This window comes from Dreissena polymorpha, chromosome 6 (assembly GCF_020536995.1).
Source record: "Dreissena polymorpha isolate Duluth1 chromosome 6, UMN_Dpol_1.0, whole genome shotgun sequence".
Lineage (NCBI taxonomy): Eukaryota > Metazoa > Mollusca > Bivalvia > Myida > Dreissenidae > Dreissena > Dreissena polymorpha.
The window spans coordinates 90,201,296-90,222,873 of record NC_068360.1 but is presented as its reverse complement, the minus strand read 5'-3'; the positions used below and the strand labels follow the sequence as shown (position 1 = coordinate 90,222,873).

Below are 21,578 nucleotides of genomic sequence, written 5' to 3'. Positions count from 1 at the left end.
CATTAAATTTCTATATTTTAACCCTAAACAATCCCAAACCTCCCATATTTTGATGCACACATTCCTATATTTATTCCTATATTTTCATTTTAAGTCAGTTTACAGCCTGGTTCTCTTAACATACCAAACTGTCTTTTTTTATGATTTTGTGACCACAACAAATATATTTTGCCCAGGAACATAAGATTTTTGTTACCACAACAAGTATGACTCAGGGACATTAACATGTTGTTTAATGAACATACTGATATTACAATTACATAAATACTTTTACATAAATTATACTTGGATGGATATTTGGAGCATACAATTGTGGATGTTTACCTATTAATAAGGAAGCACGTGTCGTTTAAATTATGATAAAATAAACACGCACAGTACATATTTGAACACGAATGGATTAACATATGCAATCATGCTGACTTTCTTCTTTAAAGTTTTAGATTGTTATATCTACCAGTGATGCTCAACCCTAACTTCTCAAAACACATCAATTAACAAACTCCTTGCTACGCAAAACAATAAACAAACTCATTGCTTCGTAAAAACATGCATACACAACAAAAGCCTGCTTCTTTTTACAATTAATAATCAGAAAGACAACAATCGACATACCGTTATTACTCTAAGTTTTCGGACTCTAACGTTTTTTGTTACTACATTTTCGGACATACGGGTTTTCGTCCATAATTAATGTCTCTTCATTTTCGGACAGTATATCTTACCGCACTTTTCTACAGACGGCCCCTTGTTTGCTTATCTTTTGTCACTTTGATCATGGATTATTACAACGGGATTCAGGTCATAAAACCTTGCAGATTAATGCCTGAGGGCAATGGACCATAACATTCGCGTAATTGGGTAAATAACCATGTGTACTGGTAGAAAGAAATGGATTCACCCAACAACATTGGAAACAGTGTTGTCCTATTAAGGAAGCATAATGTTTTCTGTTTTTATGTTTTTGTCCCATATCATTTCAGGCAAGAGTAAGCAAAGCTGAGATGTATTAATTTTTTAAGCAGAAAAAAAAGTGTTTATGACGAGATAATTATTGTACATTGATGCATTTACCATTCAATACAATATATTTTTTTGGGTAACTTCATTTTTGTCTTTTAATTTTTCGGACACCTATAATTTTTGAAGATTTTTCGTATTTGAATTTTCGGATACAAAAATAATAATATTATTTTTAAATGTCCAAAAACTTAGAGTTATTTCGGTAGTCGATCGTTTCTTCGTTTGATATATTCTTACGGACTATAATAAACATGAAATGTCAATCTATTTCACCACACATATGGCGAAACAGGAGTTCTGATACAAAAGAACACTACTGTCATAAAGCAACATACAATTATGTAACGTATTTTTTCGCGACGACTTTCATTCTTTTTCAATAAGCCCACGGTAAGCCGAGTCTTCTGCTAAGCAGAACGCGCCCCAAAGCCGTAATTGCAAAGTTACTCCGTCAAATTACATGCTAGGTGAGCAGGTGACATATCAAGCAAACGTTTTTCAAACTGTTTAACCACATTGTTTGTGCAACAGAATATTGGTTACGCAATCTGTTTTGTAAGCTTACACTTTGTTGTGGATGTATATAAACACCAAACAGTGTCATAGCTTGTTTTCACATTGTGCTTATGAATCCCATTTAAGTTTCAATGGCTGTACAAAGCCAGTGTACGACCAGCAACAGCTTCTGCCTTCCTCCGCTGATAGTCCCGTATTTTTCACAGAAGTATAACATCGTAACTTGTTGTCTCTAGAATTTGGAACCTTAAGTCCCGCTCTCCTATTTGTACGTTGATAGCCGTTAGTGATGGCTCCTGTGCATTGACCTTCTTTTGAAGCTCAGTTGCTAAAATTGTAAAAAAAGAACACGTTCGTTTTGCACAAAAAGTGTTTGTTTAACTTCACTAAAAAGGCATATTACAAACTATCTTTATTATAATCTCAACATTGACAATTTTCTACTTTAAATATCAGTGCTATGATGAAATAATGTTTGTATCCCCTACTTTGACCATCTATGAAAATACCAATTTTCATCAAAGTACATTTAATTATTGCAAACTAACATAATGTGCATATTCCCCACATGGCCATCTATCCACAAACTGAGTTTTATAAACATATCATATGTATTTTTTTAGTTATTGCAGGATTCAGATACTAGTGTTACGGACTTACTGACAATCTTCACTCGCCCCACCGGGTCGTCGTTGGTCGACAATTGTTTTCAGTTCCTCCATGATGTTGTTTATTGTTGTTCGTTATACACACAAAACAATGTTATAGCTTGCTTTCGCATTATGTTACTGAATTCCATTAGAATTGTATCGACTTTCTATATTGTAATGACAAAAAGTGACCACCCCATTTTACACGGGTCTTAAGGATGACCCAAATTATTTGTATCAACAATTATCTTGAAAATAAGTGCATCGTCTTTAATATATTTAGGATTCTCTAGAACACTATGTTTCACACAGAGTGGGCATCCAAATGTTACATTCATGTCTGTAGTGGGTTTTCTAAAGCTAGAGCTGTTGACATCGGGCATGAACGAGTCCGTCAAGTTTGTCTGGCCACTGTCCTGGTCCAAAAGCTGTATTGTGACCTTCTGTTTAAATGGCCATGGAAGCAGGTTGTCAAACTCTCCTTTCATCACCACGAAGAACAGTTTCAAGTGAGTACCATTGACCAAGCCATCTCCATTGAGGTACACCTGTTATAACATAATGTCATACAAGTATATTTAATGAATGACCTTATTGTCAATATTGGTATTTGAATTATGCCTTGTACTAGTGGATGTCCATGCTTTCTCCATAAAACTTCGTCTGTAATATAAATATGTCACAGTTACGAATACACTAGGAAATCACTGGGTGGTGTTGATATTAAAAGAACCCAGTATAAGTTATTCAAGCAAGTATGAGTTTATAGGTGACTGTTTGTCCACTGACTATGTAAGATATCATTGTTACACAAATTAATTTGGAAATAACAATATACACATATTTTAAATCAAACTATGTACACTCACAATTTTGTACCGTACACAATTTCTAGGAAATGTTAATCAGCAACCTCAATTAAAATGTAACCAAAAAATTACAGTTAAAACGTCTATTCATGAATAGTTAAATTATCAACATTTTAACCTCCCCCAGAAACTTCTGAAAGAAGCAATAACAGTTTGTAGTTTAATTAAGAAAACAACATACCTTTGCACACATTTTGTATCCATAGCGATGAGTAAAGAATGGCTGACTGTACAAAGATAATGTACGACCTGCAACAGCTTCAGCCTTCCTTCGCTGATAGTCACGTATTTTCCACAGAAGTATACCATCATAACTTGTTGTCTCTAGAATCTGAAACCTTAAGTCCAGCTCTCCTATTTGTACGTTGATTGCTGTAAGTGACGTCTCCTGTGCAGTGACCTTCCTTCGTAGCTCAGTTGCTAACATTTTAAAGAACACGTTCTTTCTGAACAAAAATTGTTTGTTCAACTTTACTAAAAATGCAAATTACAAACTATCTTTATTATAATCTAAACATTGAATGTTTTCTACTTTGAATAGCAGAGCTATGCTGAAATAAGGTTTGAATCCCCTATTTTGACCATCTATTGACACAGCAATTTTCATCAAAGTACCTTTAATTATTGCAAACTGACATAATGTGCATATTCCCCACGTGGCAATCTATCCACAAACTGATTTTTATCAATCGATCAAATGTACTTTTTGAGTAATTGCAGGATCAAGATTTAAGTGTTACGGACTGAGTGACTTACTATCTTCACGTGTCCCTCCGGGTCGCCGTTGCTCGACAGTTGTTTTCAGTTCCTCCATGATGCGGTTCTGTGCCACGAATTGTGACTGCACCTGGGTCAGCCCCACGGTGTTGGATCTGATATCCTGGTACAACTGATCCACACGATCCCTGGTCGCAAACAGCTCAACCTTCCTCTCCAAATGTACAACACGCTGTACTACCTCAAACATGTTTAACTGTAATTGAAGTTCGGAAAATATCTTTCAAAGCAGGCAAGTTATCACTGCTTTATGAACACAAAAATCCTTTCCCGAGTCAATTCCCATCATTTGAAAATTTCATGCTATTATGCCTTGCTTATCCTTATTGAAACTTTTACCAGCTATTGATCATGTATCAAATACAGTAGATGGATGATTTTGCCATAAGACATGGCGGAAACCCGAAGTATATATACTGTAAATGCTTTGCTCTTGCATTCTAGCATAATTTGTACAAATTGTCTCCACGAAACTCTGCTTATGTTTGGATGAAACTGTGTGCTTTTTTATATCAGCAGGAATCATGTTTCATATTGTTAAGAAAAATAGCGCTTTCTCAAATGATTAAAATGTATATGATAGAATGGCATTTTATTCACATGATGTCACTTTGAAACATGAATCATGGCACGCGAAACCATGCTTTTTACATTTACTACTTAATTAACATAAATTTAAATAACTGTCAAATCCTTTCTTAATAGCTACACAACAAAAATTCAGTATAATACCCATATCAAAACTCCTCTTATTAAGCAGTTGAATAATACTTATTGTTTTTTAGCAACTGTGCGCGCAGTAACTATGAACTTGATGTAGAAAGTTATTGACCAGAAACAATCTATATAATGTTCCCTACTCTACTCTTCCCATTGTTATAACCAAGATTTGACAATTCTATTAAAACATATTCAACAAGAGCACCGCATAACGGGTGCCACGCTAGGCTGCGAAAGCTTGTCAGAATTTTTTTTAGCGGTCACAGTGACCTTGACCTTTGACCTAGTGACCCAAAAATGGGTGTGGCGTGTAGAACTCATCAAGGTGCATCTACATATGAAGTTTCAAAGTTGTATTGGAATCACTTTGATTTTAGAGGCAATGTTAAGGTTTTAGCACGACGCCGGCGGACGACACGACACAACAAGCTGGCTATGACAATAGCTCGGGTTTTCTCAGAAAACAGCCTCGCTAATAAAATTAACCTTTGACTCGCGACTCTCTGTCTGTAGTTTTTGAGTCAGAAGACCTTTCCTTTCTGTTTCTGACTTGAGTGTCCTTTGTTCTTCAATCAGTTGCTGCAAACAGGTAATACATAAATGCTTATAATTTACAAACGAAAATTAAAGTAAACTTCTGTTTAAAATTATTTATCTTTAAAACTAAATAAAGTAAATTACGCAAACAAGAGGCTCAGCCGCTGTCAAACAGTGTTTATCCCCAGCCACAGGTGCATTGTTGTGAAATGGGTACAGTCAGATCTTTCAATCGAATTTGAAAAAAGAGAAGAAAAAATCCAATCACAAGGCCCCTGCATAAATCCTTAAACATTAATGCATAACCTTGACAATAAGTGGTGTACACTAGGGGATAATTAATCTGTAAAGTTTTAGCAAAATTGCATGCATAAAATAAGAGGAGTTGCACAGAGAAGCTTTTAAGTTTAAATTTAAACTTTAAGTTATAACTACTTAAAATAGGTATTTTTCAAAGCCAGTATTTAAAGAGGAGTTGAAAACACAAAATAGTTGAAAAACAAACAAACTTACCCTTTTTTAATATAATCTACACATTAAGCTCACTCAACTGTAAAACTTTAAGCGTGATTGAAACATTATTTAAAGAAGAATTGAAAACAAAAGCTTCAAAAGATTCTATTTTACAGAACATAAACACACACAGGGTCATACTTCTGTCTAAAATCGTTGCAGCCCCAATTTCTTTCTAGACACCAGCTTTGTGACATACTGATGGACAAGTGCAATGCTTATTGGCTCCCATCTCTGAACAAGTTTTATGAAAATTGCATACAAAATGTAGGATAAATTGCAAACAAAAAGTTTGTGATGACCAGAAGCATACACACATACACGAATGAAGTCTACCCTTTGTTTATCCCTAGATCTTTTGGCATAAGCCAATTAAACCAAAATGAATAGAAATCATAAAAGCAATTAATGTAAAGAATTGAAAGAGCAAATCAATACTGCTCTTGACTGTTTGTTACAAAAAAATTTACTTGAATTTTGTGTTCGAGCTCCATTTTCTTGATCTCCATTTTTCTTGAATATATGGTGACTTGTTCAAGGTGATATGAAGTACTCTCCTGTAGATGTTTTGCCATTTCTCGTTCCGTGCCCTGTAGAAAAAAATTAGTAAAATAATTCAACAAGAGCACCGCAAAGCAGGTGCCAACACTTGGCTGCGGGTGCAGTTTTAATTTTTTTATTTTTTTTTAGAGGTCACAGTGTCCTTGACCTTTGACCTAGAGACACAAAAATGGGTGTGGGGTGTAGAACTCATCAAGGTGTAGCTACTTATGAAGTTTCAAAGTTTTAGGTTGAAGCACTTTGATTTTAGAACCAATGTTAAGGTTTTAGCACGACACGGACGGCGGATGAGCTGGCTATGACAATACCTCTGGTTTCTCCGAAAACAGCCTAGCTAATAAATAATGTGACTCGCATTATTTTCTACATTCACCTCAAGATGTTCATTGCAAAATTCTATCCTGAAAGTGTACATAGACAAGTTGATGGAACAAAAAATTTAACAAAAAGACCTTATTAACCATGTCAGACAAGTCAACCATCCAACAAGTTAGGCATAGGATTTGGTGGTATTTATAATTCACGTGCATTTCAAAGTCTCTTTAAAAATAAATTACATTTTCCTAACAAATGTTAACTTCAACAAGGCTATTGTCAAGCAATATGGTCCCCTACCGGCTCCACCATTGTCAGAAATTCCACCATTTTCAGATCCAATTTTTTTTTGATAGCCATAGCAACAACAATTTTTGACGTAGGAACAAAATGACGTGCATAATGTCAATATTGCCATCTATCCATGTTGCAAGTTTCATGAACAAATACTAAGAACTTTAAATGTTATCGCATGATCCAGAAAACCACCATTTTCAGCAGTATTTCTAATCTATTTGTTGCCATAGCAACCAGAATTTTTGACAAAGGAATAAAATAAAATGACGTGCAATATGTCCATATTGCCATCTAACTATGTTTCAAATTTCATTAAAAAATATTAATAACTTTTAAAGTTATTGTAGGATCCAGAAAAGTGTGACAGACAGACACACAGACAAACGCACAGAGCAAAAACCATAAGTCCCCTCCGGTGAAACTGGTAGGGGACAATAATATGCAATGGATATCAATTAGGCAGCAACATTGTTTTCATTAAATGACTAGAAATTATTACTTAATTATGTGGTAGTTCATAACGGTAACCATCCATCAATGGAACACAAGAATAGCTTTGAACAAATCATTTCAACAAACAAGAGCTGCTGGAAATGTATTAGTAACAAAATTAACACTTAATTTCTAGAATAAAAGCTACCATCAATCCTTTCTCATGTGTAAAATGTGAACTTTTTATAAACATCAATACGTCATCCATACAATAAAATTTACACAATGCTGCAAAACAAAATAAACCAAAATAATTCAAAGACTTTACCGTGAATTTGCACCCAATCTCTTTGAAACTACATTCCTCCGGTTTGTTTGGACACGCATCTTGGTGAACTTCCAGCTGAAACAATTTTAACCGCCTTTAAAGTTTCTTAAAGGATTTCTTTAAGATATTTGTGGTGAATTGCTCTAGACTATAGAAGTGTAGAAAATATCATAAAGTTTTTTTGAGCTCTGAGACATTTGTCTTACCCTTTTTTATACATGTACCTTGCCAGAACAGTGTGTAACAATAATGTTCAGGCTTATAAGACCCAAAGACATTCCCAACTCTGCAGAAATATACTTACAGGAACACAACACAGCTTCATAAATCTTCTCATTTTCATTAAACGTCTGTTGCTATTTTTAGTACCTATTTGGAAAACCAACTAATACTTTTTTAACAGGAATACCACCAAGATCTAATTTTAGGTTTTTGGAAAATCTATCAATAATATTATTATGGTTTGGTTAGGCACAGTGACACCACCATAAATTTGTCAGTGAAACAATTAAGAAATTAAGACAAAGTTTAATTTTGTTTAAATGACAAGGACTAAATGACTATATTTTATTCATAAAAATCCAAATATGTTAATGAAACAGATATAATTATTGCAAAATTGTGGAGTCTTCCAGATAAATAAAATGTCTCTCACACCTACCGCGCTTCTCTTGAGTCCCTTCATGCCACAGCCAAATGGACAGTCCAAGGGTATCTCCGTACATTCATTCTGATAATGTTCCTGAAAGAAATGAGCAGGCATATTACAACGTGACTTTTACAACTATGAAGATCTAATGGGAAAAGGTATACTTTTTATACAAAACATTGTACAAAATCCCAGACATTAGCTGTGATTAGTATTTCTGCATTACCACGGATTTATTTGAAACAGTGCTCCAGCTAGGATTTGAAAAGGGCAGGCGACTTTTTTATCAAAAGGGCACTTTGGACGCGCAGTATTTTGTCAAAAGGGGGCCCAAGGAAGGGCAGGGTGGTGGTTCGGGAGGGCAGGGCGCCCTCAAATTTAGGCCAAGCTGCAGCACTGTTAAAATGTACGTCTATAGGACATAGGATTCTGCAAACTATTTTCATATGCATTTGCTCATATTGTAAAGTTTTGTTATTTTATAAGATATAATGTTGTCAACTTTTATCAAATTATTTTTTTTATACATTTTCCAGAAAAATAATAAATGACCAACAAAACAGAAAATACTTTGTAAAGCCTCCAATGCAAGTGAAGTTGCAGGACTATATACATACAAAACTATTCATATTTATCCAAGCATCTATCATATTTTCTATGCCTTTTTTATAACAATAAAATCTTATAGAAATTATAACATTTTCTTTATTCAGTGAGCCAAGGAAAACCGCTTAACTATATATGTATAAATACAATGTTACTAGAAAATCAGCAACACATATTTGTCATAAACATCCCATTAAAAAAATTCAGGGTAAAGATAATAAGAAAATTAGTTGGGTCGGCTTTGGTAAAAAATGTAAAACAAAGATCATTTCCAATCCAGTAAGTAAATAAATACCTCTAGAAACTTTCAAAAGGCCCTTAATGGGAGCTCACAATGTCAAAAAATACTTCAGGGTCAATCAGACATGGCAAAAGCCCATTGGACATTGCCAACAAACATTTTAAAAGGCAGACGTTAAAATGCAATTGGTCGGACTGACTTAACGGTAATTTTTGCTTCAAAGATTGTTACCTACTGCCTGACAAACAACAATTTCATAAAGGACAAACATCTTATATTCAGGGCTCGACATTAACTTTTGAAGCCACTTGTCCAGTTGGATAAGTAGACCATAATTTCACTTGTCCTGACCAAAAAGCAACTTGTCCTGACCATTATATCTTTATTCTGCTCAGTACTTTGCAACATAATGAAATAATACAAAATGCTCAAATCATAAAGACTTGAATCGTTCAAATTACATGTAAACATAATTGTAAGCAATTTCAATACAAAACGAACTGACTAGAATAACAGGAAAACTCAAGATTATTGATTTTTAAACATTATACAAAGCCATAATACCTGGCAAAAACTTGTGTGTTGCCAACATCTAACAGAAAATGTTAAAAGTGTTGTAAATGTACAGTACTTAACTGATATTTTGAAAAAAAAATCATTCTATACATAGGGAGGACGTCACTACGTTAATTGTCTGTAAGATGGGTGTGTACCGGTGTCGTAAAATGCATATTCTTTACAAGGGAGAATATTCTTGTTATCTTGACAAAGAAAAAAATGTTAAGGGTTGCTTCCCTTGTGAACAGTTCAGTGTAGTACATGTATCACATGGAACTATCGGAATATCTCGGGCTTCGACGATTAAACGTATACAAAATATACTCGGAAAAGTTGAGTTATATCTCCACAGAAATAATGGCTTTAAAGCCATTTTTTCTAAGTTATACAATTATAATGACCACTTGTCCTGTCGGACTAGCAAATTTCTTTATTTACTTGTCCGGACTAACAATTTGGTTGTCCCGGACAGTCGGACTACCTTTAATTTCGAGTCCTGCTTATATTTAGTATTGATTAACGAAAAACTTCTGTCATTCAACGATGGAGAAAATGTTTTTGATAAAAATAACACAATTTATTAAAGTCACAGAACGAGTGTTTGTAAATTGGGGTTCACTCTACTGAGACAACTTGCAATGAAAAAAACATCTTAAAAGATTATCATTCGAAAATGGAAAAAGACAAACATAATTTTTTAAGTAAGTTTATCTGTGTCTAATCAGATCCACGTGCATATTCTGCTTTATAATGTTTGTTTGTGAAATGGAAGATATTGAAAGGTAGACTCATTAAGTATAATTATTAATCTAAGTAAAATACATCAAGTAAACTCAAGTTTGTATGTTTATAGGTGTAAATATACATGTATAGCCCAAACTGAAACTAAAAAGCTTAGTTTAATAAATTAATAATTATTTATTTCCCCAAATCAGGCTTTTCGTGCTTTTGTTTGCCCTCTTTAATCAACCATGTGTTAAAATGCCCTTTTAATATCCCCCGTATGATGGCATATAGCAATGGGACTGTCCGTCCGACCAGCATTTCATTTTCCAGACTTTTTTCCTAAACACTTTCAAATATTGGCCTTTTTTCCTAAACACTTTCCGATATTGGCATTTTTTATGAAACACTTGCAGATATTTACCTGATACTTGGTGCGTGAGTCTACTAACATGACTTACAGATGAAGTGAGAGTTTCTTTCCAGTCCATTTATTTTTGGCGAAGAAATGGGCCTAGTACTAGCCTAGAAATTTCTCTATAATAACCGTTTTCCGGATTTTTTATTTTTAAATGCTTTCAGATATTTAGCTGATTATTGGTGTGTGAGTTTACCTACTTTAATACAGATGAAGTGTGAGTTTTGGGCCATTGATATTTGGCAAAGTTATGGGCTTTTGACTAAATTTTTTTTAAAAATAACACTTCTGAAATTTGTTCCATAAGGCTTTCAGATACTGTCAAAGGCTGATAACTTTTTCAAATATCAATGGACCATAACTTCATCATGATATTTTTTCTTAAGATAAAGCTGCTGTGTGGCTTCAAAGTACAGTAGGGGGTACTGTGTTTCACAAACACAAGTCTCGTCGAATTTACTTTGCCATGCTTCTATGCCTTCCTGGGATAACTAGAGCTTTGTCACAGACGTATACCCCCATGTGCCGCATTGACACAGACTATTTTGCATGCTATCTTCACAAAACAAGAGAATCAAATTTATTGCGATTTTTAAGAATTATTAGGCCATTATCATGTGGCCATTTCGACCTTTAACTCTTGAAAATTTTCGCATGACATGCCGTCCAATGAATGTGAACAAAATTAATGTACAGAGTCATTTTAAAAATCTCACAATGAATGACATAGTTATGGCGGGACAAGCTCATTTATGGCCATTGCTTATCTTTGAACTAAAAGTGTGACCTTGACCTGGGAGATATCGACGTTATTCTTTCGCACAACACATCGTCCAATGATGGTGAACAAATGTGCCAAATGATTTTAAAATCTCACCATGAACGACATAAGTTATTGCCTGGACAAGCTTATTTATGGCCATTTTTTATCTTTGAACTCAAAGTGTGACCTTGGAGATATCGATGTAATTCTTTCGTGCGACACACCGTCCCATGATGGTAAACAAAATTTGACAAATGATTTTTAATCTCACAATAAATGATAAAGTTATGGCCTGGACAAGCATTTCACTTTTGAACTCCAAGTGTGACCTTGACCTTGGATATATCGACGTACTTTTTTCATACAACACACCGTCCCATGATGGTGAACAAATGTACCAAGTCATTTTAAAATCTAACAATAAATGACAAATATGTATGAAGTTTTAATAATTTCCTACCTCTGGAGATGCAATACATAGAGTAATAAATGACAAATTTATGGTCCGGACAAACTTTCGGTTCAAAACACACTTAGTAACCCCGTGACCTAGTTTTTAACCCAGCATGACCCATATTCAAACTTGACCTAGACATCATCTAGATACAACTTGTCACCAAGTTTGGTGAAGATCGGATGAAATTTCGGGACGGACCGACAGACCGACAAAGTGACTCATATATAGCCCCAATTACCAATAGTAATTGGGGTATAAAAACTTATAATTCAAGCCTGTGAAATTTACAACTGGCTTGTATTTTTTCTCTCTTTTTAGGCTAGTCCCAACTATTTTTGGGTCAGATCAGCAGGTCAACAAGAGGCTGTCACCTGGATGTATCCTCTTCCACAGGTGTATTGTTGTCTAGATAATACAGAAAGAATTTGAGATTGTTCAGAGACACTTTTTAAGTGATTTTAAACAAAGGGCAATAACTTCTATACACCTTCACAATAAATATTCTATAGCTCTTACAGATTATTGTTCCGTAAATGTAAGAAGAACATCACAAGCATAATATAGGACTTGCATACACAAGCATTCACATTAAATTTTAAACAAAAGGGCAGCACTCCTTAAATAACAGGGCATAGGCCCCGAGTCCCTAGCTAAAATGTGACTTACATATGCTCTATATTGACAACTTTCAAAGAGGTTCACCAAAGGCTCATTCCGATAAAGTTTGGCTAAAATTTGTCAAGAGGTTTTGGAGAAGTTTTTCCAGTAGAAAAAAATATTGGACAGACGGCACAAAACATATCCTATAAGCCGTCATGAAAACTATATGCTTAGGTTTTATTGATTTATCGAAAAACATTTATTTTAATGTCTTATCTTGATTTATTACAATCATTTGTATACTTATAGCTTTGAAAAAAAAAGTTCTTGTAAAGTGTACTTTGCACTATAAGTATTTCATGATGTTTTATATGAAAGTCTTTATCACAGTTTGAGTTACGATTAACACAATAAATTAATGCTGTAATTTGGCTTTGGTCTTCACAAAAATTAAATATGGAAAAAAAAATTAAAACAGGGAAGTATCTCCAAACAAACTTAGAGGTGAATATTGGATCTTTTGTAATGCACTTCCTCTCAATGTCCCCTATCACTATTTTATTTAAATACCTTCTGGAAAAGAACATTTAATTGTGGGTAATAACTCTGTAAATCCTGAAAAGATATTAACAATTTTTTACACTGCCATTCCCCTTAATGCCCTATTTTACCATATGATTTTTTAATCCCTTCCATTCTTCAAGTTTTGCTCCTTACAAGAAGCGGGACAGACTAATGAACAGAAGTACTGATGATGTAATATAAATATAAATACCTTCAGGGCCATAATAGCACATTCTCAAAACCTTGACAATATGCACTGTGGCACTTGGAGTCTGCTATAAATAGATCTCTACAAGTTTGACAAAAAATCCCTTGCAATATGTAGGAGGATGGAGGATGCCCACTGAAGAGCATAAAGGACGGAAGTGCTCCTACAGAGATGGAGAGCAGCCTACAATTTCTACATCTACCCATTTCAACACCCATTGTTCTCTGGTGCCCTCTTAAATATTATTGGATACTAAAATTTTAACACATCATGTTGGCACGGCCAATATTACTTTCTGTACAATCATCTACACATTAAAGTAATTCATTTTGTAAAACTTTGAGTAAGATCCACACAGTTGTTATATAGCAGTTGAAAACAAAAGCTCGGGGACATACAGACATAGGTAAAAAAGGGACAAGTGCAATTCTTAATGCCTCAATTTTTGTTGAAAGTAAAAAAAATGTGACCCTTTTGATTCCAGGAGAATTATTTGTACAACATAGTAAAAGACAACTAGATAATGCTTCATCCCATATATGAAAGCCATGTGCTTTGCAGTTTCAGACAAACATTAAAAAACATATTAAAACTGCTTATATGTCATTGAGATAAATGTTCTGACCAAAGTTTCATGATTCGGCAATAAATATTTCCTATGGAAATTTACAATAAATGTTCTGACCAACTTCATGAAGTTTGGGTAATAAATATACTTTCTACAGCGTTTACATGCTTTAATTAAATTTGACCTGGTTATCAAGTGTTTGACCCATCATGACGTGGTATCAACCTTAGTCAAGACATTATTCTGACAAATGTTCTGTGCAAGTTTCATGACTGTTGGGCAATCTATGCGGTCTCTGCAGTTTTTCAATACGTTTTCTTTAAATTGACAAAGTGACCAAGTTTTTAACCTACATGACCCCCTTTCCAAAATGGCAAAGATATCATTTTAGCAAATGTTCTCACCAAGTTGCATTAAGAGGCAATACATGTTGCCTCTACAGAGTTTACAAGGCAAATTTCAAAATTAGTATAATACTCATAAATTAATTTTTAGTGTCAATTCCCCATTTTGGGATGGGGCCATGGCTCTTTGGATTGGGAAATGTCACATCATTTTGACAAAAATTGAGAAACTGATTCCTTTTCGTTTTTGCTTTCAAATACTTTAAATTGAGAATAATTTTTTTTATAATTTAATAACTAAGATTCAACTTATAGAGCTTGACAGGATGGGGAACTAAATGTTGTGATATAATAAAAAATATATATTAGTAGTATTATTTGTAAAACATTCAATAGGGAATTATAGGCTGTAATATGAAAAAATATATACTTCTTGATTTTGGGATTTTTACCCCGCCGCCCCCCCCCCCCCCCTACCGAAACAAACATCAACAGAGCACTATGATGATTATGACACATTTTGAATATCATTTGTAAATTGTGAACTCGAGCCATGACTTTGGAGGTAATATAGTTCGTCAGTGCTTAAGTCAATGTACTAAAAATCTGAAAATGTGTATTAACATAAAATATCCCTGTATATTGATTTGTTGAGACAATTAGAGCACAAACTATTAATGAGACAAATTAGTATTGTGTTTATGGGACTTTTTTTTAGATATTACACTTTAAATGCTTTATTAAGTTTAGGAAGTTTATTTTCTAATGACATTTTTCAAAAGTTAGTTTATGTTTACCTACAGTCAGAAGTTGTCGTTCATAAATAGTCTCGACTACTTGATAATCAATGACAATTCTTCTATCTTAGATTGTAGACTAAAACATATTTGTTTACAAGTTTAAAAATGAATCAATATATATATATATATATGTATAGCTTTGTAACGTTTGGCGTCAGTCCAATGAGGATTCATGAGTAAATAGAGACTAGACAGCGGAAATGACACTTCATTCTTATGATTCATTTTTTTCACGAGCCTTGTGGAGCACTATCGTTTATAAATAAAGCCAATTAAATAAGGAAGTTACAAAATTAATTGCTTTGTGATTATGTACAGGACCACTTACAAACAAAAGGAATACCTGTGATAAATATTTTGTTCGAAGGTCAGGGACTAAATTCTTTGTTCAAGTACTGGTGAGTCACATGTATATGAGTCATTCGCTATAGAAAATATCCATTGAATAAGAAATAGAACTTTGTTACAGTGCAGATAATTATCTTTGTAAATGAGAATTTATTTAACAATAATACTACAGTCAATGTTGTAAGCCTTATCTTAAAGATGTGAGCCAAGACCTTTTTTTCCAGAAAATGATTTTCAGCCACCAATGATGTATATCAAATGATGTATCTCAAAGTTCAAACTATATGAAGGGTAAGATGGCATATTGAACAGCCACACATCTAGTACGCTGTTATCCTGACAACAATAAAATGTCAATTATCAACCAGTGAAATTCTAATATGGTTATAGAGCTGAATCTGCTATATATAGTTAAGTTAAAATCAGATAATTCACAAGAAAGAAATTCCCAATCATGAATATTCAAATGCTATACACAATATTGTTGTTTATCCACAGCTTGAATCCAATAATGGCCTGAATGGAGGATTCCAGTCAAGATTGTTCAGACGTTGCAAAAATGTCAACCCATGATTGCCAAGTAATTTTCTAACGGGGAATACATGCATTTAAATTTAGTATTTTTAACAGGGTAGTTCTCCCCGTGCTCAAAATTATCCGAAGCGAAATTATTTGTGTAATATACAAAGTCTCAATTTGGAGTTTGCAGCTTCCTTAAGCCAAATTATTTGTAAAGGAATTTTGGCTGTTCTATGAAGTTTCATGACGTAAAAATTCTACCAAAAAGTAATAAGTGTGCCCAAAAGATAAAAGCCCAGCTGAAAAAGAAGCAATGTTGGGTGTAAGGCTAACTACCATCCATTATGAAAAACAAACTAGCTACAGAACCGCCAAACAGAAACTAGAAGCTGTCAGGTCCAGGACAATCACCATCATCAATACATGGAAAGTCCGAACCATGTCTGAGACCATAGAGACAGCGCAAGTGGCCCCAGAGATTACAAACTTCAACCTCCCTATCATAAGAATTAGCAAATCAAGATGGACTGGTTCTGGGCAGAAGCGACTGACATTCGGCAAGTTACTGCTGTTCTTGGGGCAGTCACAGGGAGATGCAACACACACACAGGGAATAGCCTTGATGCTTTCCAAGTCGGCACATAGAGCTCTCATCAGATGATGACAGCTTCTTTCCGTGCAAAGAAGATGACCAAAATAAACTAGACATAATCTAGTTTAAGCTCTTACAAAAGACAGTTAAGAGGAAAAGTATAACTTAAAAAAAACAGACTGTTCACTGTGATCACAATGGTAATGGGTGACTTCAATGCCAAGATAGGCAGTGGAAATTAAGAATATAAGATAATGCAGCTGCAAGGGTTAGGCAAGATAAAGGACATCGGCGAAAGACTTGCTGACCTGTGCCGCTGTGCACCACAAGTAGACTGGCTACGTTGAAAGAAACCAATAAGCAAGAGGACTTCCAGGTCACTCTCTCAATTATATTCCAGGTCCTAGAGGAGCTTCTTGAAGAAGAGATGATTAGCCAGAGGTGGAAGAAGCAGTGACCTCAAGATGCAAAAACAATACTGGGTCATATGTCATAAATCCAAAAGGAGTAGATATTAGAAGAGGAGCTTCATAAAAGTAAAGAAAGGCACAAGAAGAGTACACATAAGCAAATAGGAATGTCAAGCTAAGTATGCCTGCGCGCAAACAGAACTACATAGTGACATAGGCAACTGAAGCAGAAGAAGCAACCTAACAGAACAATAGAATGTACTCCATCACCTAGATAATAGCTGAAAAGTATGCAAATACAGGGAGGCCAGTAAGGGACAAAATTGACTATATACAGAGGCGTGATAACATATGACATCGAGCAGAAGAAGAGGATTGAGCACTTCAAGTAGCTACTCAACATGCCAACTGCTGCAAACCCACCAACTACATGTATGTGTCAATTAAGTTATGATTACTCACGAAGAGATCAGCAGGACCACCAAGCAATGGAAGAACGGCATGTCTGCAGGACATGACACATTACAGCATAAGCTATAAGGCTGACATCGAATTCAGTTGAGATATTGTACCCGCTTTTCATCAAAATATGTGAAGAAAAACACCAACGGAGTGGAAAGAGGACTACCAAATCAAGCTTCCCAAGAAAGGCGACCTCAGATCCTGCTACAACTAACCCAGCCATGCCCATCATTCTGGAACAATCCCTTGAGTAGGACTAACACCTATACGTAAACTTAATTGACTATGAGAAGGCATTTGACCGAGTTCACACGCAGTACCTCTTAAGGCTACTGGAAAACTACGGAGTGCCAGAAAATATCACCAACATCATAAGGAAGTCTTATGAAGGGATGATCTGCAGAATCATTCATGGAAGACAGGTCACAGAGTCCTTTTGAATAAACACAAGTGAAGCAAGGCTGCGTACTCTTACTTTTCCTGTTTCTGCTGGCCATAAATATGGACTTGACAAAGTGCTATGGATTAATTCCCAGGATTTCATATTTGAACTTGAATTTTGACCATGACCTTGCTCTTGCGGGTGTCAATCTGTTTCACCATGCTTACAACCTCTGCAATCTTATTTACTTCAAATAGAATTTCCTACTGTATCCCTTTTTAGTAATTCACATAATATATTTTCTGTATTTCAAAGAAACCCACCATGAGTAAAATATTCTTGAATTATATTATATATACGACCAAGATTTTACAGCTTGGTCTTTTTTGTTATTGTGCGTATGGATATGAACTTTCAAGTGAAGCATGTAAAAACAGTTTTGCTTGTTTTCAGCTTTTTAAATTTGTCCATAAACTAGACACGAACCAAAACGTATCAATGTTTTTACCATAAAATGTAATTCACATGATTTTTATGAAAAAATATATAATAAACAAGAGATGTGTTTGTCAGAAACACAATCCCCCCTACTGCGCCGCTTTTATTGTTTATTTTTTAGCTCACCTGAGCACAATGTGCTCATGGTGAGCTTTTGTGATCGCTTTCTGTCCGTCGTGCGGGGTCAACATTTGCCTTGTTAACACTCTAGAGGCCACATCTATTGTCTGATCTTCATGAAACCTGGTCACAAGGATTGTCCCAATGATATCATGGACGAGTTGAAAAATTGTTACAGTCGGTTGAAAAACATGGCCCCCAGGGGGCGGGGCATTTTTCCTTATATGGCTATTGTAAAAACTTGTAACACTCTTAAAGTCACATTTTTGTCCAATCTTCATGAAACTTGTTATTATATCCCTTTAAAAATATTACTTCCCTTGTGAACATGATCTGTACCTGCCAAATGTAAATATAAATTATCTCCCTTTAAAACTTGTTACTTCCCTTGGATTTATTTTTGTTTACCTTTGACTTTGACGAATGACCTTGACCTTTCACCACTCAAAATGTGCAGCTCCATGGGATACACATGCATGCCTAATATCAAGTAGCTATCTTCAATATTGAAAACGTTATGCACAATAATAAAGTTTTCGGACCGACAGACAGACAGACGGACAGACGTACAGTTCAACTGCTATATGCCACCCCACCGGGGGCATAAAAATGTTCTTTTAATTCCTAAACAGTACAGCCCTTCAAAAATATGCAATAGTTTTGTGTCATAAAACAAAACCTCGTTCAATGATGGTTACATGATCTTATGTCGAATATTGTAACTAAATAACGCCAATGTGATTTTCGCCACATTCCAAACAATAAAAAAAGAATGAATATGAAGGCAATTATTTACCTCAGTATTCATCCATTTTAGTGTAAATTTACAATAAACATCTATCCAATGTCCTCATGACCCTAAAATATTGGTTTAAAACATGCTCAACACTACTTGAGGCCTACTGTTTAAACACACGCATACTTAATTGGTTAAACAATATTTTTTATGATCCATGGTGCCAAAGTTCTTTGGCCCAAGAATGGATCCTTTTATGTCACAGTTCATTTTAGTAAAAACGTTCAAAGTTAGGTTGTAAAAAATACCTCACATATTGATCAGAGTATTGATTAGGCCTACTCGACGTTTAAGTTCATTTTTAAAAATATCTTATTGATTTTAGTATTGGTTAAACTACTAATCAATAATTGCTTAGATCAAGTTACAATAGTAAATAGCTAGCTTAATTCCAAAATAGATAAACTTGACAATTACAATACCGGAAATGCTGTAAAGTAAACGCGACAATTATTCCGTCAATGATTGGTTGACCAAGAAAGTAAAGACATAATGTAATACATGCATATGTCAGCCATTTGTTATCTAGTTGGTTGATACACGAGGCATTTGTTTTACATTTATAGGATCAATATATAGCAGGTAACAGAGTCATACATCATATCTAATTATGAATTTATCTTTCCTCATTTGACATAATACTTGATAAAGGAAGAAAGTGATGACAAATGTTATCTTATCTTAGAAAGCAAGAAATACTTTTGTTATTGGAAACAGTATGTATTTTTAAGCAGTTAACATAACAAAGTGTCATACATGTATTACCAAAGGATTTTGGTTGGACATCAAAAGGGTATAAGTGTATCTAGTAATGCTGTAGAAGCCAACTTACTCACTTAATAGGGGCCATAGTTTTTGTAAATAAAATTTAGTATATATTTATGTATTTGATAATGTGTTTCAAAGCTTTTGATTAAAATGCATTTGACGTGTAGATTTAGTTGTGTGCAAATAGTGATAAATCTAAGGACATGCCTTTAAATAAAAAAAGGTTGATAACCTTGAAATAAAGCACAAAAATCTGATATATATTTATATATAGAACACAATTTTGAAATACACTTTTTCATTGTGTTTCAATTCATACTGTTAATAAGCGACCAATATAGAGGACTGACAATATTTTCTGTTTTCCGTCCATTACAAGAAAGGGTTCCAATGAAAATCATGGTAAAAATAAGCCAGAACTGCTTAAGAATGTCTTTTTAAATTAATGACCGACAAGGAGGAGTAAGTAGTTAAGTACTGTGAATATTTTCTAATGTTTTAACTACTCATCAGAATAAGAAATTATAGGATTAAGGTAAGTTAGTTTAAATTAAGGTAAGAATAAATATAAAGGAACAGAATTATGCAGACTATCATTAACCTGATTTTTATAAAAATGCAATTTTCTAAAATAATTTTCTGAGATAATTGGTAAAATAGTTACAGTTAAACACTAACTTCAATAATATCTTATTTAATTGTTCAGCATTTCAACAAAAAAAGAAAAGCTGTGACATCCTGTTCTATTGGACATGAAGTATTGAGCCAACCGTTCAGGAATAAAGGAAGTATTGTATAGACTAATCCGTGGTCTCCAGCGGAATGTTAAAACCACTCTTCAGCTTCACAAACATCACCAAGAGCTAGTTTTTAAATTACAAAACTAAATACTGATGCTCTTTGGCATAAAACAATACACATATAAACATGTTATATCCCTAAGTGATGATTTGCTAATATTCAAGTTAATTTTAATTCAATTGACAGATTTGAAAGCATTACATTTATAAACGTGCTGCAATGTACCATGTATACATCACTCTTGGCTTAAATACCGGTAATTGTTCAGACACTAAGGAAACAAGTTTTCTCTTCTCATCATGCTCAGGTTTACAGCTCCCAAAAGTGATGAAAGCATTTTGCTAAATCCCTACATGTTGTACTGGTTGAAGTTTATATACTGTTAATGTACAACTGTAGTAGAAAATCATGATAGCAAATATGATAAGATTCTTGATCTGTTTTCATGTGGTGTGTTCAATAATGGAATAAACAAGGGAAAATATCTACAGGATTACACTTTTAAAATAGCTTACATTCACAGGACATACTTTTTCAAACTTTTTAGGGACTGGTCGACGACAGTGCCTGCAGTTTTGAAGATGGTATTCACATTCACTGTAGTGACTATCCATTCTTGTCGCTGGTAACATCTCGCGGCATCCTTGCTGTGCATTGGGGCATTCCATTGCTGTAAATGGACACACTAGTAAGTGCTTCTGAAAACAAGCAAAAACAACATGTGATCAAATATAAGCTACGCAATGTTAGTTATGAAAACTGGTTAAACAACATGCAATCGCCATCCCCTTTTTCCTTTCACTTATGGTTTTGATTATTTAAAATTAATTGTTACTGAAGCATTT

The 21,578-nt window shown here is 34.3% G+C and overlaps 1 protein-coding gene across 1 annotated transcript in view; it reads right to left on the bottom strand.

Annotated features, from left to right (window-relative positions):
- Nucleotides 1-216: 216 nt before the first annotated feature.
- Nucleotides 217-21,578, bottom strand: part of LOC127836480 (TNF receptor-associated factor 3-like) — a 47,494-nt gene continuing 26,132 nt past the window's right edge. The window contains exons 7-15 of the mRNA XM_052363133.1: nt 21,264-21,431; nt 8,200-8,280; nt 7,539-7,613; nt 6,076-6,195; nt 5,042-5,134; nt 3,815-4,031; nt 3,240-3,478; nt 2,200-2,737; nt 217-1,867 (exon numbers count right to left, since the gene is read on the bottom strand). Of these exons, the coding sequence (XP_052219093.1) occupies nt 2,402-2,737; nt 3,240-3,478; nt 3,815-4,031; nt 5,042-5,134; nt 6,076-6,195; nt 7,539-7,613; nt 8,200-8,280; nt 21,264-21,431 (1,329 nt within the window). The 3' untranslated portion in view covers nt 217-1,867; nt 2,200-2,401. The remainder of the gene's footprint in view (nt 1,868-2,199; nt 2,738-3,239; nt 3,479-3,814; nt 4,032-5,041; nt 5,135-6,075; nt 6,196-7,538; nt 7,614-8,199; nt 8,281-21,263; nt 21,432-21,578) is intronic.